Source organism: Cupressus sempervirens, chromosome 1, assembly GCF_028749045.1.
Source record: "Cupressus sempervirens isolate cs-2001-9-10 chromosome 1, ASM2874904v1, whole genome shotgun sequence".
Classification (NCBI taxonomy): domain Eukaryota; kingdom Viridiplantae; phylum Streptophyta; class Pinopsida; order Cupressales; family Cupressaceae; genus Cupressus; species Cupressus sempervirens.
In genome coordinates, this window is record NC_143118.1 from 174,042,149 (window position 1) to 174,068,826 (window position 26,678).

Below are 26,678 nucleotides of genomic sequence, written 5' to 3' on the forward strand. Positions count from 1 at the left end.
CAAAATTTGATAGGTGACAACTAAGATTACAAGCTCTAACACTGTGCATGGTATTGCCATTGCTTCCACCTTGTTTATTACTCAAATTATTAAAATACCAATTCTTGGTATTAATGCTGCCATTATTGAAGATATTTCTCCTTATCCAAAATTAGGTTGATCTTATATCTCCCATCCCTTATGGATTATATGGTTGCGACCCTTAGTATGAGGCACAGGTCATATACATTAAATTAGTTTATATATGATAAAATTATATTTAGTTAATATATAGTATATACTTTAATGATATTTATTTATTATATTGTGTCAAAGTTAAAATGATATTTATTTCATTTTTATTTCAGATTATAATATATGATATAAATTATATAAATTATATTTAATGATTATATAATATTATACAATGGTTTGTTCTATGTATAGCCTTATAATTATTATCTTTTAATAACTCCTCGTTAAGGATTATTGTCTTTATAAATCATTTAATATTTATAATAGATTATTATTATATATATAATAAACTATATTTCCAATGTTTACAATTTATTTATTTATTGTATTATTAATTCTATGTCATATTATTATATTACACAATATTAGACTATCTACTTCTATATTTGTATATTTATATTGTATTATCTTTTCATATTAATGGTTGTACCATATTAGATATAATAGTATATTTATTAATTAATCAATCGATTACCTTTAGTTATTAATAGTATTAATATCCAATGTGATAATAGTTAGATATATTATCATCTTATTGGTTTATAATGTAATTATAACATATTATATATTATATTAATAATAATATTAGTAATATCACTATTCTTAATACTATTATGTCATATATTTTCTTTATATATTATTTATAATTCTCAATTATATTATAATATTATCCTTGAATATGTCTATTTCATAATATAACCCATGTAGGTACAATATAAAGTTATTATTGGTATTTGATATCATTTATAATCAAAGTATTTATTGTTATTTAATTTATTTAACTTATTAAGGGCGGGGGCCCTAGCTCGGTTGGCTAAATCTTCCCTGTTGTAGGGGGTTGGTCATGGGTTCTAGTCTCTCCCATCCCCATGGTACTGGTGGGCGTGTCGCGCCAGCGCTACTAGTCACATTAAAAAGTTTACCCGGCGCACTGCACTTTATAGGGGGGGTCGTGCTGCACCCAATTCGTGCAGTCTAAAAATAAAGAAAAAATTATTTAACTTATTAATATTATAATTATAATATAATATTTTACATTACAATTATGCTATAATCTCATTTATTGTTTTATTTTTATATTGTCAAATGTATCACTATTATATAATAGATTATGATATTATTATTCTTAATTATTATCATTGTATAATATGTTATTTGAATATTCATATATATCCTTTTAATTTGGGCTCATGACACTGACCACTTAACTAATTCAAAGACTTGCAAAATTTAATTTTTATGTTAAGCATACAATGTGATGGATTTCAAAAATGTTGTACCATTTGAAATTTATAGTTGTTTTTCAATCAGTGTGTCAATCAAAACTTTATACTAAATCCATTAGAAAATGACTAATAATTATTTACTAAACTTGTAATTTGATAGACATTACATTTATGGAAATCTAAGAACATTCTTAAGAAACACTTTGCATTTCATCAAATTTGGGTAAAGTTGTCAGGCACATGTTTGAAGTAAAAAATACACAAGAACATGCCAAAAATATGTTTTTGGGATGTTTTTAAAGTTGACCATGTATGGTTGGTATCCAAAGATATATTAGACCTTGTAAAGGTATGAAGTTTTTGGTTTGGTATCAAGATGGGGGGAAAAAAGTTGGGGTAGATTTTGAAATACTTTACGACATTTTAGAATTACATATTTTTCAGATCGCCACTTTTTGGCACACCATGATCTTGCACATACCCACCTACATTTTATTAAAGTGCATCCATTTTACCACTAATTCAAAGGCATCTAAGAACAAACATTAGTATAATTTATAAGGTAATATTTCCAAATCTATTCTTGCTGAATGAATAAGGTTCACTCTTTTATTCAAGCTAAAGATAAATTGATAAAGATTATTTAATAGAATGATAGTCATCATTAATTATTGTATAATGGAATTATTACTCAAATGGGGTAATAAGAAGGAAGGATTTAAGAAATTATTTCAAGATAAACATTAGTGAGATTAAAATGAGAAAATACATTTCAAAATTAGAAAGGGAGTGGAATAGATTTTGATCATACCAAATAATCTTGCAATAGGCACTATACATCTTGTCAAGTACAAGACCATAATTACTCATTGTTCTTGCTTGGATTTAAAAATATTAACAATTGTGGTTATTCCTCAGCCTAGGTTACTTTTCCACTATTGTGTGAGTACATCTTTTTTTTTCTCTTTTTCTTATGCTGTGAAGGTTTGAAATGGGGTTTTTCATAATATTAGTATCGTGAAAGGTTTATCTAATTAGAACTACAATAAAATGCATAAAATGGTTGGATCACTAAAGAAGGTTGAGTCTATGGATTGTTAAGATTTTTCCCAAAAAATGTTTGAGATATCTTTCGTGCAGTGGGCTTGTCTCTTTATTTACTAGAAATGAATGGCTTCATTAGCCACTTATCCATGAAATTTATTAATTCCTAGAATGAAGGTTGATTGCTGATATGAATTGTAAACTTTGTGGTGACTTGGAGTTAATTGTAGAGGTTGTTGGCCTTGGGTGCAGTGGTGAAAGGATGGAGAGGAGAAGCATACATTAAAAATATTACCAAGAAAGATTCTTATAGAAAGACATGAAACTAGTGGTGGTTCCCTCAAGAAAAAAGTATGCAAGAGATTCTCTTCCTTCTACCTAATCTCTTGTTTCTCTCCTTGTAATGAATTTTCTTACTCTTGAATATCAATTCAATAGGCTCCATAGTTACCAATTTTCTATCCATAGCATTTGAGACATAAGGAAACATTTGATGTGTCCTTCATATTCTTATAACTTTATAATAGGATTGGAAAATGTAAAGATCACCTTTACAAAAAGGGTTGATGCATATCTTTTATCAAAAAAATTTAACCATGATCCTTTAACAAGGGTTGGGAATAATGAAGTGATGTAGGATTTGGTGAACAAAATTGATAATATGGAAAACACCACAAAATTGTTGCCAACAATCGAGAGCATGGACAAAATTGTTTGCAATGTAGATTTGAATGTTGAAAAGATTATGGTGTTTGAGCTACATGAACATAAGGTAGTGGAAGAGTCTCTTGGTAGTAAAAATACAACCAAGTCTATGATAAGAAAGATGAAGGCCAAGAATGACAAGTTTAATGAAGAGGATGTCAAAGAGACTGCAAATAAGATGGAGGAAACATAGGAGGAGATGACTCTTGAGCCAAATTAATTCTTAGTTAGTGGTCTTTCTTACTATCAATTTTTAAAATTTTTTAGTGTAGAGCATGGGTCTATAGATATTATTTACTTATGTGTCTTTGCTTAAGTGTTGTGCTTGTTTTGTGGTGGGTTGTTAGATGTTAGGAGTTCTTGGTTTTTATTTTTAGTACTATTTAAACTAGTAAACTTTCATATTATATACTTATCTTTGGCATTTTAAGTCCCCTATAAAAAACCTATTTTAAGCCTTATTTGTAAAACATGATTGCTCCATTACTTATTATTTAAACTTCACTCAATCAAACCTGAAACTATAAAGGTCAGTGTGTATTGAGTTCAAGGTCAGTGTGTATTGAGTTCATGAGTAGTGGTACCCTTATGTAAAATTCTCCCCATTCACAAAAAAAAAGGGTAAAGTATCTAAGGATCCTATAAAGGATCACCTTCTCATGGCTATGCCCTTCAAATAGAAATTGTTGGATATGACCCCACCAAAGTGGAAGGTGCATGTTAAAATGTATATCCCTTCCAAAGCCATAAAATCTTACTTCACAAGGAAGAGTTGTATAGACATTGACCAATAATATTGAAAGCAGAAGAATGAGGAGTTTAAAATATATAACATAGTATAGGAGAAATAAAAGGAAGGGACTTGTGGTGAAAGGAGATCTTCTAGGTAAAAGATCAAAAAAATAAATAAGGTGGCCGATGAGGACATGATTCCTAAGATGGATCAAGAGTTTTCCCCAAAGGAAGGAGAGGAAATGGATAAATCTAATGACAAACACTACAATCATAAACCAGTTGAGTCTTGACCATTATGCTAAGATAGGCATCAACCTAGGAGGTGTTTCCTATTTCTCCCAAACTCATGTAGATGTGTATACTGGCAATACTAGCCCTATGAGTAGAAAGGAAATGTGGGAAACTATGGAGAATATTCAAAGTTACTTGGATACTCTATATAGCATACTATCTGGTCTAGAGGAAGTGGTTGTCTCCCTTGACAATATGAAAAAGATGATCTAATCTATGTGAAATATTTTAGATGGGATTATGTAGAACTCGGTTGTGGAAATAATTAGAGGAAGAAGTAGAATTAAAATTTATCTCAAAAAATGGAAAAGGTTGATGAGGTTAACTTGAACAAGGATGAAAAATGGAAGAAAAAATTGCATATCCTTACAAGGAATTTGGAGACTTTATCTAAATTTAAATGATCTACTATTTATTTTTGTTTTATAATACTTAGCTATATTTTTTTCTATCCTCTTCTAGTTTGGTTTATACTTAAGACTCTCTTATATGTTTAGAACTACCCTTTTGTTAATCATGAGATAAAGAATTGCGCTAGTAATTATTATAGTTTTTTTTATTTTATTTTATGATAATTATATTTGTTGTGGTAGTTAGTTTAACCGAGCTTAAAAATACTCTTACCGATAGATAGAACAAGGGTTCCTCTTTTATTTTTGTCAGATATTATTTTTTAAAGTAGGTTTTAGTTGGCTTTAGGCTATTATGACCTAACATTGTGCTCTTCTTTATTGTCATGATTCTTGTAATATGACTCCCTGTGAAGGATAATGGCCCTTCATAACCTACTTAATTTTTTTTTCAAAGGACTCTTTCTAATTAAGTAAAATACAGTTATATTTTTTATAAAAAGATATTAATTAATATCATTATGTGGACAAAGTAATACTCCATCAATTAATATCATCATATGTTATTATTAAAAGATACATCTATAGAGGATGTAAGATAGTAATTATTTTAATTAAATTCTACTATAAATGTAAATTTCTAAATTAGTTAATAAGGTTAATTTTAAGAGACGTAGCAATTGGTCAAATACTAATGCTCTCAATATTATAATACTAATAATTTTTAAAAATATTCAAAGAAAAAAACTTAGCTTGTAGTTCCCTTAAACCACATCCAAATATGTGATTACATTAAAACTAACTATTTATATGACATTACATTAAAACTAACTATTTATAGACATCCAAATCATCTTAGAATCTCCACTTCTATAGAATGACAAATAATTGGGAAGAAAATAAAAATAGGTAGGGGAGAGAATCTAGTAGTGGAGCACCATAACTTCACACTTATGAATTCTATACAGAGATTTCCAATCACTTACAATTTTTTAGGTCAACATTTGTACAAGTCATTTGATTATAAATAAGATTTTAAGTCTAGTTCATCAATTATGTGCCATGACAACATGCTTTTGACAAGTTGTCCAAAACAACACGAATAAAAAGTGAGACCAATGATCATACAAAAAAGGGTAATCATACTGCACGACTGATGTGGTATCATATAATTGATTGTTTTTCACAGGTAAAGATAATTTCATTTTATTTATGAATAGTCATCATTATACTAACAACTTTAAAGTAACAACTATTAGTATAATATTGTAAAAAAAAATTAACTAAATAAATATGAATCTTAAATCAATAAATATAGATATCAAATCAGCAACTCATACAACACTGTAGGAATGAGAACTTTCCCATTTTAACGAAGAACATGTTAGTGAATTCTGGAAATCGCGAGATTTGTGACTTGGGTTGTGCAATAGGCGTAGTACAGACAGAAATGTTGATTTCTAGATCCCTCACCTAAGTAGTTTTACATCGAGAGATCCTTAACGTGGATTTGATGAATGCGTTAGCCATTGGAATTGTGAGAAACTTGTACAAACAATCTTTAAAACGAACTCTTCCGGACCACGTTCAGTATGCGTACGCACCCGCAAACCCTATCAACGAATGGCGAAATTTTGTATATTTTATTTTAACGTTGGACAATTCAAATCAAGAGGATCTCAACAATTTTCATGAAACCCTACGATGCATACAAGTGTCTGTTACAATTCACGATCGTCAATTTCTGCGGCTTTGCATTGTCGCGATCTCATAATAAACTCGTCAATTCAAACCTGGAATACTCTACCGTGCATTTTCAGTTCGCTTCAAGTGCACACAATAGCCCGTGTTGATGTATAGCTTTCAAAGTTATATGAGCCCAAAAGGAAAATATTTCATTTTTCTTACAGCATTTATGGACACCAAATTTTCTCAAACTATTCGCTCAGTATTGATTGGAAGATGTTCCATCAGATGTCCGATTGTGTAGATTCTGTCGTAATCAAATACAAATCCATTCTCCCATTTTCAAATTCAGCCTCCCTTTCACTGTTCACCCGTGATTAGCTTCTCTCTTTAGCTTTATATAAATCAAGCTTCGAGAATAAATAATAATGCCATTGTGAGCTCAAAATTTGTAGAGCAAAAATGTCTTCATGGAGAATAATATATCTTATGTCTGTTGTTATGTTTGTGATAGGCTTAAGAAGTTATAAATGCTTAGGAGCAAGGGATTTCAAATATAAATCAGTGGTTGTCTTATCATCACCTAATTATGACGTTGATTCGAAGGTGGTGGACGTTAGAGCATTGGGTGCCAAGGGTGATGGAGTCATTGATGACACCAAGGTAATCTTTCTATCAATGCTTGTATGTATTGTATGGAATCTTGGGATTGAATATTAAGTAGGTGATGGGGATGATTCAGGCATTTCAGGCAGCATGGCAAGCAACGTGTGAGAAGGACTCGGCTACACTACATATTCCATCTGGTTACAAGTTTCTAGTTGGTCCTCTCACCTTCTCAGGACCTTGCAAATCAAATATCCTCGTTAAGGTAATATGGTCTTATAATTTCAATCTAAGTGTTAGCATTAGCGTGAAATAGTCTTATATTAATTTCATATATATATCCAGGTGGATGGAAATGTTGTTGCCTCAGTTAATCCAAATGCGTGGGCCTCTAAACAATTCAACTGGATAAACTTTTCAAAGCTCAATGGAGTTACTATTGCTGGCGAGGGCACATTTGACGGACAAGGAGCAGCTTGGTGGAAGATCACAGAGCAAGAAGATACGGTAAACTTCAAATGACCTGTGATAAACCTATGATATTTATGAAGAATTGTAGCAAAGATACTGGATAAAGAGAAAATATCCTCCGATCAAAATGAATAACGTTTGGGATTATGTGAAAATCAGGATAGCAGCAATGGCGGTAGCAAATTACCAAGCGTCAGGCCCACGGTGGGTTGTTGGAGCGAAGATCTCTGAAACAAAAACATCCACTTTTCTTTTCGAATTTTTTAATAATCAATAATCTTAAAAGATTTTCAGATAGATATATAAATATAATCCTTTCTCTGCGAACATTGAAAATATTAATACCCTGTTTTGGAGTGGTTACGTATGTTCTTTCCTTGGAAATGGCACTGATATATAACTGGTAAATTTGTGAAGGCAATAAGATTCTACGGATGCTATGACGTGACTGTAGAGGGCATTACAATAAGAAACAGCCAACAATTTCACCTCAAGTTCGACAGTTGCACTTCTGTCACAGTATTTAATCTCACAACTTCCTCTCCTGCAAACAGCCTAAACACTGACGGAATTCATCTTCAGAACTCTGAGGATGTTGAGATACACCATTCCACTCTGCAATGTGGTATAAATTTAAATTACATTCCCAATGTTCCGTCCCTTTATTCTTCTATCAGATACCATGTTTGGTATTTATTATAACACTTTTAAACGAATAAATTGCAGGGGATGACTGTGTGTCAATACAAACAGGCTGCTCAGGGATTCGCGTGCACAATATCAACTGCGGCCCTGGCCACGGTATCAGGTAACATCTTTTTACTACTAGATATTAGTGCTTCTTTATGTACTCGTGATATCATTGATAGGACGTAATCCTGTTACATAATTGACTTCAGTATTGGAGGACTTGGAAAAGATGGAACGAAGGCTTGTGTTTCCAACGTCAGTGTTTATGACAGCAACATCCATGATGCTTCCAACGGTGTCCGGATCAAAACATGGCAGGTCTGTGTTTGGAAGACATTTTTTTCAGTTAATAATATGATGCCCTGTCCAACGTTGAAAGAAAGAAAACTACCATATTATCAACTTAATCATTTCTGCGTGTAATTTTATCCTTTTTCAATGTGTTCAGGGAGGAGTCGGGCAGGTGAAAAGTGTGTCCTTCTCAAACATAGAGGTTTCCAACGTAGAAGTGCCCATTGATGTTAATCAATTTTACTGTGACAAAGAGGACTGCAGCAACCAGACGTCTGGTGTATTTATATCAGACGTTACTTATAAGGAGATCAGAGGCACTTACTCTCAAACTCCAGTTTATTTGGCCTGCAGCGACAACGTGCCATGCACTGATTTGAAGCTAATAAACATTGACCTTAAACCAGTTGGTGAAAGACAAAATGATCCCTTCTGTTGGAATAGCTATGGAGATCAGGAGAACGGTGTAGAGTGCCTGCAATCTGGAAGACCCCCCAATGACCCTTCCCGTACTCAATCACCCGATGAAAAATGTTAATCAAAACTACTGACCCTTCCCCTGTGAATCCAAATCTGCTCTACTTCCATCCAAACTAATAGTCTGAATCTTTGTTACATACTACTTGATTCAACTGGATTGAATATATTATGAACTATATGTTGTATAAATTCAACCAATCTTTATGGCCATATTGGGAAAGATTGTTATGAATGTCCATATCACTTAAGATACGGACGTAAAAAACTATTCTACTTAGCATAGATGTAATACCTCTCATTTGAAAATATATTCTTGCCACTATTGAACTTTCCAAACAATTGTTGTAACATTTAAAATAAGTAATACTTATGTAGTACTGTTCTATCATGACTTGATTAATCATCATTATTTTTTAAAGACATTTTCTACATTTTGACTATTGTTGATTTAGACTCTATGATTCAACTTGTGTTGAAATGCTACGGATCTTCTATTTAGAGTTATTAGTCATCATGGAAATTTAAGTGACTTATGTTTACATGTTATGACCTATTTGTTAAACATGTAAGTGATGATTATGATGATACATATTTTCCATGTATAATTATATGCTTTTGTTGTTATGTTTAATGCTTATCATTGTTGATAATCTTTTGATTTTGATTATGATGGTGGCATTGTCAATTATAACAATCATTGATTTAATCAATATATCTCAATGCTCATATGTTGTATTTCCTTAATATTTTGGGATACTGACTTGTGCATATAATTGTGATTGTTTGTGTTTTTGCAGGATTGAAGGCAAGGCTTTGGCTAAGGTAAAGGAGGTTAGCTCTCTAGAAGGGTTTCTATCAAATCTTTTGGTGTACACACATGCACTTAGATAATCTATGTATCATTTTAAGATATGTTCTTATTTTATCTCAAACTTTAAATCCTCATTCAGTAAGGGAGAGTGTTTGTGCTTAAAAGATTAGAGAGTTATTATATTGAGTTCCCATAAAAAGGTCATCTAATTTACACTTGCATTAGTTTTTCTAATATAATACTGTAAGAATTTGGTATAGCTCTGGTACCATGTAAGAATTTGCCTAAGGCAATAATTCAACACCAAGATTAAGAAGCTCAATAGATAGCACAAGAGAGGCAAATAGTGATCAAATGAGAATCTCAATAATGATCAAAATGATAATGGATATCAGATGATTAGATATTAGATAATTGGATGAATACATCAAAGAAGTGCCTTATATATAAAGGCAACTGATATGACTAGGAGTCAGCAAAGAGATAAGCATAACAACTAAGCACATGTCCACCAAGAATGGATTATCCTCCATTGTGCATGAATATACATGTGAGAATGAGAGGATAAGAATACAAAGGTGTATCTCATAAAGAGATGTAGTAGACAACATGTGTTCAATTGGAGTGCAAACTACTATGTTGTCTACATGACAACTCATATGAATATGCAAACTCCTAGTTGTCTACATGACAACTAATATGCTAAAGCATTAACCTAAGTAAACTTAAGTAAACTGTAAATAGTAAATACTTATTTACACCAACACCCCCCCTGAAGTGCAACTTAGGGGAATACACTTAAGCTCGCAAAAGCTAGATGATAATGCAAGATGAGTCTCGGCTACTAGGCTATATTAGATACTAATGTACAAAATGAAAAAAAGAATGCAAGCTCTCATAAAGTGGAGAAAGAGAGAAAACCTCATGGGAAAAGCCCTCCCCTAAAAAGAGAGAAGTAAAAACAAGATGCATAGATGGATGGAGTAATTAAGACCCCCCCATTACAACATACATCATGTATATACAATAGAGAAGTATGAGAAGGACAAAACCCCGTAAGAGGAGAATGTTCCCCCCCTCCCCCACATAAGAGAGAAGAAGTAGAAGAAGAATAAAGGAGACTAGGTAGCAACCCCACCCCAATGTAGAATGCCCATCAGTGATAGCTACTCCAAGCTAAATTTCGAAGCTAATCCATGTTTGCTGAATAATGTTCCTCCCTTTAGGAAGAAACAATGGCATAGGCACATATGAGATGCTTACCCAATGTGTAGAAAGAATCCTGAAGATGAATGGTGTCTCTAAAAATTTCTCAACCATCCCTATCTTGATACTAACAGTCGCCCGTTCCAACACTACTAAAAAGAAAAAGTTCAAATCTAGCAAGGATGGATGTAGAACATATCCCAAAGAACCAACTATCTCCTCAAATGATAAAGAGACCTCCTACAACTGTTATACATAAGGATTCACAATCATATCAACCTTGTAAGACTGATCATATAGAGAATGGACAAGAGGAACATAGTGTTCCCTCACAACAAGTAAAGAAGGATCTTCTTCATCAAAGAGAAGATGTATATCATCAATAATGTCTCCCAAATCTACTATGTAGGAATCCACAAAAAAACCTAAAATGTCTGTCACATGGTCATCTCCTGATGCTAGAAATGGAAGACAAGGTGTACCTATCTATATTGAATTACATGAACCTATCGCTGTAGTAATGTATGCATGTGGAATGTGTTGATGTTGTGACCTTGTTCTTCATTTATCAAAAGGATCCCCCACAAGTGAGCTTGTTGAATCACTATTACTATTGTCACTATTAGTTTCCAGAATGTATGAGGTGTGGAGAGGATTAGAGGATAAGCTAGGTGAACTTTCCTCCAAGTGAATATTCCTCTCTATGAATATCTCGTGAGTCTTAGGATCCATAAGTCTATATTCCTTAACACTTTCTTCATATCCAATGAAAGTACAATGCCTTGGTGGTGGTGCCTTGCATTCTCTTGAAGATATCTTTGCCCAAGGTAGACAACCAAAAACTCTGAAGTGTTTCACAATTGGAATTGTTCCACATCATGCCTCAAAAGGAGTCATTCCATCTAAGACAATATGAGGAGATCTATTAAGGATGTGATTGGCAGTACTTATGGATTCTACCTCAAGCGATGGATCAAGAGACTAGGCTTGAATCATGCAACTTACCATTGACTTAAGAGTTGTAATCCTCATTGTTGCAAAACTTGTCTTATGTGGACTAAATGCTATAGGATTTTGAAGATGAGTACCCTCAAATTCACAAAAGTCTCTAACTCTTGAGTTCACATATCTACTTTCATTGTCTATACAATGAACCTTGATGGATTTACTTCATTGCTTGTCAATATGACTCTTGAAGGCTGGAAACTTATCGAACACTTCATTCTTGTGATCAAGAAAGTAAACCCATGTGTAGCTTGAAAAGTCATCAATGAAACTGAGAACATAGCAACCCTTGCTAACTAATGTCACTGAAAAGGGCCCTACTAGAATAGTGTGAACCAACTCAAGAATAACTGATGCTCTCCAAGGCTTCCCTTTGTCAAAATTCTCTTCTAGATACATATCCATTGAACAAATTGACCATTCACCATTAAAAAAATTGATTGTAGCTAGACTCTTGACCATATTTTTTGAGCTAAGTTGATGAAGATAGTGGAAGGAAAGATGTCCATATTGCTCAAGCCATAAGTTACTTTATGATTGTGAACGTGTCAAGAAAGCATGTGAAGGAGACTTAGGTACAAAGTGGGAGAAAGAATAAAGCCTTGTGTCATGATTAAATTTACCCACTACAACTAATGAATCATCCTTAAGATTACGCACCATTATTGAATTAGGAAGGAACTCAACTTTATTTCTGCCTCCACAATGAGTGATTTGGTAAATTGAAAAGAGATTAGAGCCAAGGTTAGAAACATAGAGAACATCTTTGAACTCTTCATTTCCATCTCAACTTGCCCTTTCCCTTCAACTTCCACTTGTGTATCATTCCCTTAAAATATGCAAGGTACCTTAGATTGCTCCAATGAAGAAAAATGTCCTTTTGAAGAACCCATATGATGTGATGCACCAGAGTCAAGAATCCATTCCCCTGAAGAGCTTGAACTTGCCATAAGTGCTTGCCCTTTTCCCTTTGAAGTGTATGGATTTTAATCCTTGGAAGGATTTGGCACGTGGATTTTGTTCTTCCTAAGGAAGTTTTCCAACTCATCTATTCTCTTAGTCTTGCAATTATGCTCATCATGATTTGGTTGCTTGCAATATTCACAAAATAGTTTACCCTTCTTGTTGTTGTTTCCCTTCTTGTTGGAAGAAGAATTGTCTTGTTATGAGGAGGAAGATTATTGCATCTCTGATTGTAATTTTGGCTTCCACTACTTTTTCTTGTTGTTGGTGAAACTTTTGCTGCCTTGATTTTTTTGGTTCTCATTACTAGCCAGCAATGCCTTAGACTTTAATGACTTGAGAATTCTCATATCTATCAACTTGGATTGTTCCAAAATCAACATTTTTGCAAATGCATCAAATGAAGGCTTAGTGAAGGAACTTTCCATGGTCAACTTGTGAGTGTTGTAACTCTAAACAAAAGATGCATACTCTAAAGGTAGCCTCTTCAATATGTAATAAATCAATCTATCATCCTACATGGGATTACCACAATCTTTAAGTAGTGCTCTCAACTCATTGGCTTTGTTGACATAGTCAAGTGAATTGTGTCAAAATTCTTAAGATCCAAGATAAGTATATCATCCTTAATTTGGAATCCCTTTTCCTCGTCCACCTTACCATACAAGCCTTTAAGTTTGTCACAAGCACCCTTGGCATCCTTAAACCTAGAAATGTGGAAGAAGAGATCTCTATGAACACAACTCCTATTAATTCCTAAAGTCTGGTTGTCTTTAAATTTCCAATCAACATCAGTGGGTTTTACAATTGTACCATCAAAATATAGATTTAAACCTTTTTCCATTAGTCTACTCCATACAATATATTTCCATGTAGTATAATTGTGTGAAATTAAAAGATTTAGGTGAACCCATGATGCAAAATTAAAATAGAACAAGAGAGAAAGAGAACAAGAGCACAAGGTACCCCTCCTCCTTCCTCCCCCACAAAAAAAAAAGAAGAAGTGATGCTTGTGACACTTTATATGTAGTGCGTTTACAATTTTCCACTTATCAAAATAAACAATAGTGGTCTTCTAATTTTGATGGTTACAATAGAATAGATGAAGCTATAGAATATTCAAGTACATAAGACACCAGATCTCTCAAGGATCTAATTAATTACAAGTGCCAAAAAAAGGGAAAAAATGACCAAATCTTGAAAGTACTATGTCCACTCAAAATTACTCCAAACTAATACCAGATCTGGAAAGTAGACAAAAAATTATGCACTTTCAAAAAAAAATAGCACCTGAATATGTGTCCACATGAACCTGAATGAAGTCTCTAAAGTTGTAAAAATTAGGATTGACAATTTTCAGAAAAATTTAGGAATGGAGATCTCAAACACCCTACACCAATGTGTAGATTATGAAATTCTACCCCACAACAAAAAAAAATTGCTCGAAAAAAGGAGTTTGTATGAGGGAGATATCACTTTTTGAAAATCACCTCTATAATTATTTTTCTTGAATCAACATCTTCACACCTCCAAAAATCAAATGACTCTAGATTTTACCTCAAATGTCTAATTTTGATGAAACAAAAGTCAATTCGAGGGTTTTGGACCTTCTAAATGTGATACCAATGTCTAATTTGCACCAACAATCTCCAACCTTGACCTGCAAAAAAAATCTCTCTAGTGGCTATGCAATGAAACTCCTATGGCTTTAATACTACACAAGAATTTGGTATAGCTCTTATACCATGTATGAATTTGCATAAGGCAATAATTCAATGCCAAGATCAAGAAGCTCAGTAGATAGCACAAGAGAGACAAATAGTGATCAAATGAGAATCTCAATAATGATCAAAGTGATAATGGATATCAAATAATTAGATGAATACATCAAAGATGTGCCTTGTATATAAAGGCAACTAATATGACTAAGATTCAACAAAGAGATAAGCATAAAAACTAAGCACATGTCCACCAAGAGTGGATTATCCTCCATTGTGCATGAATGTATGTACAACAATGAGAGGATAAGAATGCATCATAAAGAGATGTAGTAGATAACATGTGCTCAATTAGACTGCGAACTACTATGCTGTCTATATGACAACTCATATGAATATGTAAACTCCTAGGTGTCTACATGAAAACTAATATGCTATAGCATTAACCTAAGTAAACTTAAGTAAAGTGTAAATAGTAAATATTATTTACACCAATAAATGTTATCTAGCTATATTATGTACTATATAAATGATTTTAGTGTAGAAATAATGAAGTAGTCTTATAATTTATTTCAAAAGGATGACCATAGTTTTCAACCACCATAAAGTTAGTGGAAATTCAAGGTTCCTACTTTTTTGAAGGGAAAGGAAAAGCGAGTGGCACAAATTAACATTTCAGCTAGCATTATTCAGTTTAAAGTGGAGCAAAGTCTTTTAAGAACATGAGTCCACATTTGAAGAAGTACAAAAGGAAAACTCTTAGGGTCAATTTGGCAACATGAGTACAAGTGGAATAGGCATATGTAAATTCTTAAAATTTTGAATTTTCTATTTGGATGCACCAAATTAGAATTGGAATAGGAATAAAATAGGAATAAGTGTTCCAATTTTGGCCCAAAAATGAGCATTTTCTATTCCATGTAAATAGAAAACATAATACGTATTCCTATTCCTATTTTATTTATTTTAGAAAATATAAATTTTTGGGTCTATTAATTCCCCTTCAAATTCTTGTTGAACCAAACATGAATAGGAATACATACTCTCATTTTCTATTCAAGAATATGTATTCCTATTCCCATAGCCAAATGAACCCATAGAAAGCACACAAAGAAGCGGAAAATGAAACTTGACTAGGAAAACTTGATATGGGGTCATGCTTGAAAAGGCTTGGGGATTTTAAAGAGACTGGCATGGTTGGAATGGGTTCTCTGCACCTTGAAGGAAAGCTAAGCACATCATTTTGTTCAGGTTCCTCGAGTCAATCTATATTTGTAGCTCTGTTATGCTATTGAAACAAGTGCTTTTTATCTTTCCTTAGTTATATCAAAAAATATCAAATGACCCTTAAATTTTCATCATGAATTATACTAGGAAATATGCTTTGTCTTAGTAATTTTAATAAATAAATAATTGTTTGCTGAATCTTAAGAACATAAATATTATTCAAACACTACAATAGATTTTGGAAACATGAGAGTGTAGATCTCCTATAGTTACTTTGTATAATCCTTTTACAAAAATCTTGAGTTACTGAGTTATTTGGGGAAATGATTCTATTGAACTACTCACCATTTTTTAGAGAGGAAAGATTATAATTCCTTTTGTGTTCAACTCTTGATTTTCTCTCATAACTCAATTGTAAATTAGTAATGTTTTTGGTTTAGAGTGTCCACTTGACTAGCATTTTTTGTTAGACTTATTGAAGTTCATCATTTATTTTTAAATCATAAAGAGGAAAATTCTAGGCTAGATGGGAATATATGTGTTATAGAAAATGAGATAATGAACTAACTGATGAAGCTTACCTCTGCTAACAATAACTCCTCTTCTTTCTAAATTCTAAATAGAAAATGATAAAGACAAGAACATATACTACTAGAGTCTAATCTCGCATATAGAAATGGAAATACTAGTTTTCTCTTCTTAATTTGAATCGATAAATTCTAATGGGAAAGATCATTTAATAAAACAAGGATGCATGTATATAATAATGTCCTATAGAACTGAATGCCTCCTTGGTTAGGAAAGATAAATGTATAGTGCCTTTATTTAGCGATTATTCTAATTAATGAAATAAGTAAGGACCCAAACCCATAAAAATAAAGTAATATTAAGTCTTAGAGAAGAAAAAATAGAAAGGTAACAAGAAGTGACCCTACCAAAAACTAACTAACTAAAACCAACTACTAATAAAGAAACTAAAAATCACACGTCATAACTGTTAAAGTTTATGAAAGTTCAACCCCATAGCTCCTAAGAATAACCTACATAAAAAGACATTTCATAGAAAGAGAAGCAAAAGATATGGAGGTTGGAATTCCTAAATCCATAGATGAGGCATTTTTATGAGAAAAAAAGAGATTGCTATTAATCAAAAGTGAATGAATAATTACAAAGAGATCAATCCTTATAAAAGGAGATGAAAACCCTGATAGGTAACTAACCTACATTGCATGATAGTAATTAACTATTATATGCTTAAATTTTAGCTTAAGTAATCTAGAGATAATAAAAATCTTAATAATAAAATCAATATGATTTAATTGGTAAAAAAAAAAATATTACTCTAACACCCCCCATTAAGATAAACTTGGAGAGTAGCTAGGCACCTAGAAACTACTACTAAAAGTAAATTTGGGTCCCATCAACAAAGCCTGATGAGCTAACCAAGAACAACTAAGTCTTCAACAAGAGGAGAAATAGAGAGAATCACATTGGAAAAATCCTATTCCAAAAAAAGATGGAAATAATGTTGAAAATAATTAGTGAAGGACTGAAGAAGCCTCCAAACTAGGGAATGTTCTAGAAGATAGGAATAAGAGATGATCACAAGAACACCACTGAAGTATGTAGAAGTTGTAAAGCTCTGTCAAATGTAGCTACTAATCTAAAGAACCTCCACTAAAATAAAACCTAACCAGGTAGAAAAGACTATAATCTATATGAGTTCTCTCAAAAAACACTACTCAAATTAGGAGGCACACAAAGGAAAAGAATTAAATTCTAATATATAGATGACATAAACCACCAAATCCTAAATGTGAATAAAAAGAAGAGTGTATATATGGTAAATGATCCATCTCAGTTATATGGATACATACCTAGCCATTGCATCCTCCTAGTACATAGAAATAAAAATTGAATACATAACTGACTCCATCAAACCAAGGAAGCCATAAGAACCAATAGAAGAAGCCCCCTAATACAGAAAATGGTGAGGTAGTAGGCAACTAGAAAAGTGGGCTAAAAGAACTATATGTTAAGGAACCATGACCAAGATGCACAAATGAATATGCATGTGTGTACTAAGGTTATCAATCTAAGACATGTCATGAGGCTAATTTCATTGAAGGGAAATGCACTCAAAAAAGAAAGATGGAAGACAAAGGAAACACATGAACCCCCCCATGATACTTTAGTCAGAGGAGGGCATGTACAACAAGACACAAGATATGTTGAATCCCAATAATATAGTAATATGTGTGAGTTTCCTTAAATGACACTTCTTCAATTAGAGGCAAAATAAGGAAAGCAACTAAAATGAAAATACATATGCAATATGACACTTTATCTTAGTGCATTTGCGAGAATGCATACAAATGATGTCTAAACAGACTAGAAAAGACATAAGGTTGATACAATATATATAGTACAACCCATGAAAAATTATCTCAAGCAATGAGTTGAATTCATAGACTTGAAACAAGAAAGATATCCACCAAAATTCAAAAATACAAAAAAATGAATAGAATGTGCTTGGAGCAAAATCTACAAAAACAACCAACATCATTGGAAAGATCTCCAAATGACCTTTCCAATGATATATGGAGTTCTCAAAGTAGAGATTGAATGCTCAAGATATGTCTCCTAGAGTGGAACATAGAACTCTTGAGTTTAACAATAGAAAAATCCATTTAAAAAATCAAAGTTAAAAATTACATGTACTACTATGATTGACTAGGAACCAAATTTCCAACAATATCTTGTTTTCAAAAAAAAAAAGTTTAGGTATGGCCAAGATATGAGGAAAAATTCAAAGTTAGGTTAAAATAGAGTTAGAATAAGTGATAGCAGTGTTGATGTCAACAAGTGATTAGCATAAATTCAATAGTCAAATGACCATTGAGGAAAAAAATCCCTAAAAAAGGACCTCCCATGTCAGAAAAAGCTACTTGCCAATAAAGGAAAATTTTCCTAGAAAAGCCCCAATGAAAAATGTCAAAGTCACTAGTAAACAAAATGGGCCACTCTTGTAAAATAAATCTGGTGGCAGTAATAAGGATGTGCCAAATAAAGTCAAACATGCCTAAAAATATGTCTTCATGGAAAAATATTCCCACATAACATATCAAATGCAAAATTATGTGCTCCTCAAAATAGGTTCTCTTGGACACTTCAAACAAGGACCCACTAATCAAAAGACTACCCAATAATAGGAGATATTGCCAAAAAATGCTAAAGGTAAACTAACAACCACCAAATAACAAGGCCCTAGAAAAAAACTATTCATCACACCTATCAAAGAGTAGTGCAAAGGTTTTATGATCACAAGTTTAGAATACAAAAGAAAAAACCAAAAAATAAGTGCCAAGTCTCTAGATCACATAAAAAGGAAATGTGTGCAATCAAATGAGTTGAATTTGGGATCACAAGAAAAGGGCATTGAAGACCAATGATGGAAACGTGGAGCTTGTCTCTTGTGAATTGAAGAGCATGAGACATGTATATACAAAGGGTTTATGGACCCCTTGACAAAAAACAACATTCCCACTTCACCAAGAAAAGGCACGCATTGACAAAGTTAACCGTGACATCAATGCGGGGCTCACACAATCACATAATGTCTTCAAAAAATGGCATAAAAAAATGAAGTTCCCCCTTCATGACTAGGGGAGAGGATCCAGTACTTGAACACCCTAACTTCATGCTTATCAAATCCCTACGTAAAAATTTCAAATCGTTTCCAATTTTTTACAATAGCTTACTTGGTGAATCATCTACTTGAAACTAAGGTTTCAAGTCCACATCACCTATCATGATGCCACATTAGCATGCTTTTTGCCAAGTTGTCCAAAATAGCCCAAAAAATAATGTGGGACCAATGGTCATGCATAAAGGGTACTCATAGTTGAACAACTGATGTAGCATCACGTCATTGGTTAATTTTTATAACTAACGGTACAGTTTATTCAATTTTGGGTAGTTAGCATTGTACTAAAAACTTTAAAGTCACAAGTATTGGTACAATTTTGTCAAAAAAATTAGACATTAAGTCAATAAGTATAGGTGTTAAGTGAACAATTCCAATCACAACTATTGGAATGCATTCAAGTACTGGGTCCTCTCCCCTGAAGGGTAAATTGCATGCATGATAAAATAGGCACAATGTGAATAAATAATTCACTTTTATATGAAAAATTGTTCCCCTACAAAACAACCCAATGTCCCACCTTAGAAATCAATGAAAGGCTTAGTTAATGGGTATGCATGCATTGTTAGCTAGTATATGTGGTAGAGGAAGTACCATGTGATGCAAAGACAAAAAAAATAGCGTCTTTTCAAAATATGTTGACTTGTGCAATGAGTGGGGCATGAAAAAATGGAGCATTGAGCTCAACTAGGTGGCCAAGAAACTAGGTGCTTCAACACAAGATTGAATGCAAGTGAAGCCCAAGGTGAGCATAATAGTCAAGAAAGGACAAAGCATATTTTGAAAAAGGTTTCATGCATGTCCAAGTCGCTGAAGGCACTAAAAAGGTCCCAAAATGTCAGTGAACAAATATTAAGGAAATTTTTAAAATAAAAGAGTCACATCCAATGACAACAAAACCCAAGGCATAAAAGGAGATCAAGCATGGGTGTGGCACAAAATTTGATAGAGATTCCAATGCATGAACTAGAGCCCGATATCTATCCTTAGAAAGCCACATGAAACATGCAATAGCTTGGAAAAAAATTCTCTTTTTTCCAAAAAAAATCCTTTACCAAATAACATGCCCTATTTTTAAAAAGTGCACACATTTGTTAACCAAAAAGTTGATAATTTAAAAATGAAAAAAATTATTCATGCCCAGGTCTAATAGCCTAGGTAAAAATATTATTTTTGCCTCACATGTTGGTCTTAAAATGGTTTTGACAATTGAGTGTCAACACACTTAACCACTTTCTACATTGAAGTCGTGTTCACTATGTATGCCAAGCTACAGTATGTGACGAGCCAGAATTCCAATAGGTGCTGAGTGTCTTCAGGTGCCCAGCATCATACAGGTGTTGAGTGATATATAGGTGTTGAGTCATAGTTGACACTGAGCAAGTTAGAATGCTTCATGTGCTGAGTGAGCCAAAACTATATAGGTGTCGAGCAAACCAAGATCAAACATGTGCCAAGCACCAATAATCTAGTTTGTGCCGAGTAACATAAAATCAGCATATGAGTTTGTAGCTTCACAAACTAAGATGTAAATTGTCTTTTTTTGAGCTGACATAGAAGGATTTCAAAGGATAATAAGGATAAGAACGAATCTTTTATATTTCCTATGCAATCAGCATGCAACCAATAAGAAAAATGGAAAAGGCATGCAACTAATGAGAAAAGTGCAAGGAATGAGTGAGAATTCAAGATTCAATATGGATCATAGATCGATACCTAACCCTAAGTCTACAAAGTCTTTATAAGAAGGCTTAGACCCCAAAATTTTATGTTGCTAAATAGAAGTTAAGGAAGTTGCTAAGCAGATAGCAAAATTGCAGAACAGGACAAATAGTAGGGGGACCAAAAACTTAGTGAATTGAGCAGGAATTACACATCCAGTTGATCAGAACAAGACAAGGGCTATGATCAAATATCATATCTCAGAGGATCAAGATTAGAATGAGTAGAACTAGTGCCTGAAATCAGCAATTGAAGATTTTAAGCAATCAAGTCAAAGATTTATAATACTCTCTAGCAATTGTATTAGATTGTTAAAACCATATGTTGATAGGTTAGCTTAATAGTTATTTTGTAGATCCTTTGAAGAGGTGACTAAATCATTTAATAGGGTGACACTTCATGTAAAGTGTTTGTAAATTCTCTAACCAGGTTACTATTGACATAGTGTAAAGCCTTTAATAGGGTAGGCCTTTAATAGGGCACGCCATCAGAAGTGGTCAAACAAATTATTGTTGTAGTGATTTTGTGAGTATCATCCCCACCCTAGTTTTACCTTCTTATTCTTGGAGGGTTTTTGGGTTACCAAAATTCTGGTGTCATGTGTTTACTTCATGTTTATTTGATATGTTTACATGCATGCAGTTTGCTTTTAGTTAAAAGTTTTAATGGATAAAATGCATTACTTCTGATTCACCCCCCCTCTTAAAAGTACTCTTCCCATTTGAATATTCCAACATCACATTTCAACAATATATGAACTAAACATATTTTATATAGAAATAAGGGATTTTCAAGCACTATGAGCTCAACATTGATTTCTCTTTGGGCTCAAAGTGCTTCAAAATATAGGTCCCCTAGATCTAGTATAAAATACTTCTGAAAACTAAGATCTCAAAGAGAAAATATAAATCTAAAAAGCAAGCCAAACCTCTCAAAAATAGAATATGGGCATGAAAATTTGAATCTCTAATACCATGTTGAAGTCGATGAAAGCTCAATACCAGAATTCCCAAGAATCACTTGTATGCAAACACCTATCATAGAAAGAGAAGAGAAAGCTATGCAGGCTATTGATAAAAAGAAAGTGAATAATTAAAAAGAAAACAATCCTTATAAAAGGAGAGCAAAACCCTAATAGGTAACTAACCTAGGTTGCATGATAATAATTAATAAAACAATTAATTATTATATGCCCAAATTTTAGCTTAAGTAATCTCAAGATAATAAGTAACTTAATTATTAAATCAAAATGATTTAATTAATAAGAAAAAGCTTTATTACTCTAACAATAACCATGCTAGGTCAACACAAAACCAGAGGTAACTAAAAAGTTATGATGGACTAAGCCATCACCATATAAAGCATAAAGGGAAAAAAATAACCTGAAGGTCTAAAATAGACTGATCTGGAAACCAACACCAAGCATCGCACCATACGAACAAATAATCATGAAGCAAAAAAAATATTGTAAAAGAAGTTTTGTTTAGTGATTGTTGTAAAACCAAGAAAAAAATGTTGTCTTGGACTAAAAATAAAACATGATATTTGGTTAGATGAACTACATTTGTGTAATGTGGGAATCTATGTACCAATTAAAAGTTAGATATGTGTTTTATTACTAAAAGTTGGGTTTGAACTAGGTTTGACCATAGGGTAGATATTTTGAGCATACCTATCATGTTCCATGAAACTCTTTCCTTCTTGATCTAGGTGTGAAATGTTGTGTTTCTAGAGGATTTTCATATGCTTCATGTTAATGTGTTTATTATCTTAATAGAAACTCTAGTCTACAAGATGCTTGGAAAAAATTAAACTTGTTGAGGGCTCATTTCTTATTGAAGCTTTTGAAAATTCTAAGTTCAAAACTCTCTAAATTTTTAACTCAACTTCTCCATCTTTTACTTCTGAGAGACAACGCAATAAACTAGAACGTTATCTGGGGATGAGTGCATAATTTATAATTTAATATTCTTTCTTTAACATTGCATACCTATAGGTAAAGTAGTATCCTGATTGGTCTTGAAGTGTGAGCTGAATCACTTAAGCATCTGTTGAATGAGGTCAAGAAACTTATGTAAACATATTTAATTGATCATAATTAATTTATACTTTAGCTCTTCTACTACATGTCCCCATCCAGACTCTCTATGTGATACTTAACCTAAACCTAAACAACCCTTATTTATACTTGCCAAAATGATTTACAAAAGATTCTAGATCATTACATGATAGAAATGTCGACCTTAAAAAGGTTTACATTTACATCCAAAGAAAAGATCTTTGATTAAATTCATTATCCCAATTAAATACATAAGTCGCCTCAAACTAAGAACCAATCACAGAAAAAATCATTCAAAGAAGGAACTGGGCATTGAAGAAAATATCAAGTTCACTTGGAAAATGAAGAGACACTTGACCACCAAAGCACTTAGTGAATACTAGGCAGCTTGGACAATACTAAAAAACCTAGCCAACAATGAACAAATTTAGTTAACATTGAACAACTCGATAATAACTACAACTTGACAACCACTAGAACTTGGTAATAACATGGAGAATGAGAAAAGATGAGAAAGACTACAATGCAACCCATGATTCTCCTACATTATAAAATTGGGGTTGAAATAAATGATTCTCATGAATCATTTAGATGTCACACCTTGAGTTGAACCAACCTCAAATTGAGAAATCCATGTAGCATCTTCAACTAGTATGTTCTTCCACTTCACCAGACATTCATAGTAACATTTCCCTCTTGTTCTTTTACCAACTCTATGGTCTAATATTTATTCAATCTCTTTGATCTTCTTCCTAGGATAATTATCTCGTATAATCACTTCATCATCTGAATCATGATACCTATGCAAATTAGCAACATTTAATATAGGATATATATCTATATAATCAGGTCACTCAACTTTATAAGCATTACCACTGTCAAACTTCCTCAAGATCTTACAAGGTATAAACTTGTTAATTTTTAGATTATTGTATGTTCCAATAGGAAATCTACCCCTCTTCAAATAAACCATAACCTCATCATCAACTTTAAAAACATAATGTCTATAATTAATGTCCTCCTACTTATATAGTGTGTGGAAACTAGCTCAGTCTTTATTATAGCTTTGTTCAATGTTATGCACTTGGTCATAACCAATTCACTCAATTAATATGTTATCCTTCCTGATCACTCGATCTATACTATAAGGCTTGGTCAATATAGACTTATACCATTGATGCTCTATATTTTTTGATTTTCTATTTCTAAAAGATCTTAATGCATCTCTATATTTTTGTAGATATAATTTTTCATGAATTTTATGCTAGGAACTTATGTAAAATGTAACTTTAAGTATATAGTTCCTAAATACCTTTTTTTTTAGTGAAATGTGGTTTGATCACCTAATCTATCATATTAGTTTCATGTGCTCTACTACTTCCATCTCTTACTATCTCTATCCATGTCATCTTCCCTTTAGGCTTGTCATTTTCATTAGTTAGTGATAGTGTCCTAGTTTTTTAGTTCTTACTAATGTGTCCAACTCTGAGAAAACTAAAACATACTATCTCTCCATTTAACTAATTCTTGTAATTTCCTCTGAAATGCATTTTTACACAATTTTCTAGAATGTGTCCATATTGTCCACAATAATGACTATTGTACCATGTGTTGTAATCCATATCATAGGTATTACCTTTCTTTGTTGTATGAATTTGTTTCTCAGGAAACTAGTGTGATTTCTTCTTAAGTATGCACTCATAAGCTGTATATCCATACTTTTGAGTTGACATGTTGACAACATAGGAGTAAGAAACTCTAATTTAGCACATGGTGTCTCCAACATCCCTACATGAGAGACACCTTGTCATACTTATCCTCTCATTATTGTATGTATATTCATGCAATGGAGGATGTGTGCTTAGTTGTCATGCTTATCTCCTAATTCATTCTAGACACATTCTAGATGCATCTTAGAGGCCTTTATATACAGGCACCTCTAGTGTGCTATACAATCAATCAAATATCATATTGTTATTCTGATCATACTTTATTTGGTCTATTGTGCTAGTTGTTGAGCTTCTTGGTCTTGGGTGAATTTTTCCCTAAGGCAAATTCTTACATGGTATCAGAGCCATATGAGTGTCATTTCATAGCCATTGGAGACTGTTCTTGCTTCACCTCTCTAAGGACACCTTGACTCAGATCTGAAGTATCCATAGATATTGGGAGTGTCTAGAGCCAAAGAAAACCTCACCATTGCTTTTGAAGCATCGATTCAGTGAAAATCGACTATAAATTCACCTAAATTGTGCCATAGTCAATTCTGAGGCTATTTTTTTTTGCAAACTGGCACTCGAAGGCTCAACTTGCAAGCATGGTATGATCTATTGGATCTGCACATTCAATTTTTTTTAGATCTTTATTTTATTTTTCTCTATAATTTTTCCAAAAAAATTTAGGCCAGTAGGGCTTGCAGAGAATTTTTTTTTGCAAGAGCCAAGTGGTGAAATCCTAACCCCTGTAGGCAAAATATTCCATTGGTGGTTCATATCATTTCTGACATCAACTTTGCAAATTCTAGTAGAGCTCATAAATATGGCTTCACCCAGTAGTGGCCATTTGAATTCTCGACACCATACCTTACATCACTAGTAGCTTGATTTATTTAACCCTTGTGGGCTTTGCCTATTATATAATTTGGAGTTCATTCCCATAGAAAATGTGGTACTAACTCCCCACAACTTAATAGACCCCACTCATACTTCCTCCGGCCACTGTGCTATAAAACTTCCTTGACAATATTCTTTCTCCAGTGATGGTAACTCCAACACCCTCAATGACTGTTGCATACATTTCTAGCACCCATAAAATGTAGTCTGCCAATTTTTCAACCATACTAGGCCCTTTGCAATGCAGCAACATAGTCACAACCTTGCAGCATGTGACACTTGTAGAGTGGGACACCTCAGAAAACTTTGCACCCCTCTGCCACCTCAGATGCCAACTTGGTGTTCATCATCAACACTCCATTCAAGATCCATACAGATTATTTGTACCATTCCAGTCAGCTACCAAATCAAGCATAGACATGTCACAAGCCGTACCATTTGTACGATTGCTAATGTCATTGTGATGTCATTGCCACGTCACCAAGGGGGCCCATTTTCTACTGACATCATCATTTTTCTATGTTAAAATTTACGGTTGTCTAACCATCATTTCTAGGCTAAATTGAACAACTATGATGGTTGTTTGATAGTCAAATTTAACCTCATGTTTTGTTGATCAGACCCCTCTCTAGATTCATTTTTTATTTGACAGTCTGACTTTGGGATGCCATATCATAGTCATCCGAGCTTCAAATCAAGTGTAATTTTACTTTTTTTTGGCTAGAATTTCCTCAAATGTTTAGTGGTGTTTTTCTTTTTTGGTTTTGGTGCATGAATTTGTTAGAAATTGCAATTTTTGGTGACTATACTATCTAATTCTATATTTTGTAACTTCAAATG

The 26,678-nt window shown here is 32.9% G+C and overlaps 1 protein-coding gene across 1 annotated transcript; it reads left to right on the forward strand.

The window, feature by feature from the left end:
- Nucleotides 1-6,733: 6,733 nt before the first annotated feature.
- On the forward strand, nt 6,734-8,867 carry LOC149576700 (polygalacturonase At1g48100-like). The gene is made up of 8 exons (XM_089819133.1): nt 6,734-6,934; nt 7,014-7,142; nt 7,223-7,384; nt 7,508-7,552; nt 7,766-7,973; nt 8,075-8,156; nt 8,248-8,356; nt 8,487-8,867. Exons 1-8 carry the CDS (start codon nt 6,734-6,736, stop codon nt 8,865-8,867), a joined length of 1,317 nt encoding a protein of 438 aa, XP_089675259.1.
- The last annotated feature ends 17,811 nt before the right edge of the window (nt 8,868-26,678 follow it).

Coding starts and splice junctions, on each gene's coding strand:
- LOC149576700 (XM_089819133.1), top strand. CDS start 6,734: ATGTCTTCATGGAGAATAATATATCTTATGTCTGTTGTTATGTTTGTG. Junction 7,143..7,222: donor AATCAAATATCCTCGTTAAG/GTAATATGGTCT, acceptor ATATATATCCAG/GTGGATGGAAATGTTGTTGC. Junction 8,157..8,247: donor GGCCCTGGCCACGGTATCAG/GTAACATCTTTT, acceptor AATTGACTTCAG/TATTGGAGGACTTGGAAAAG.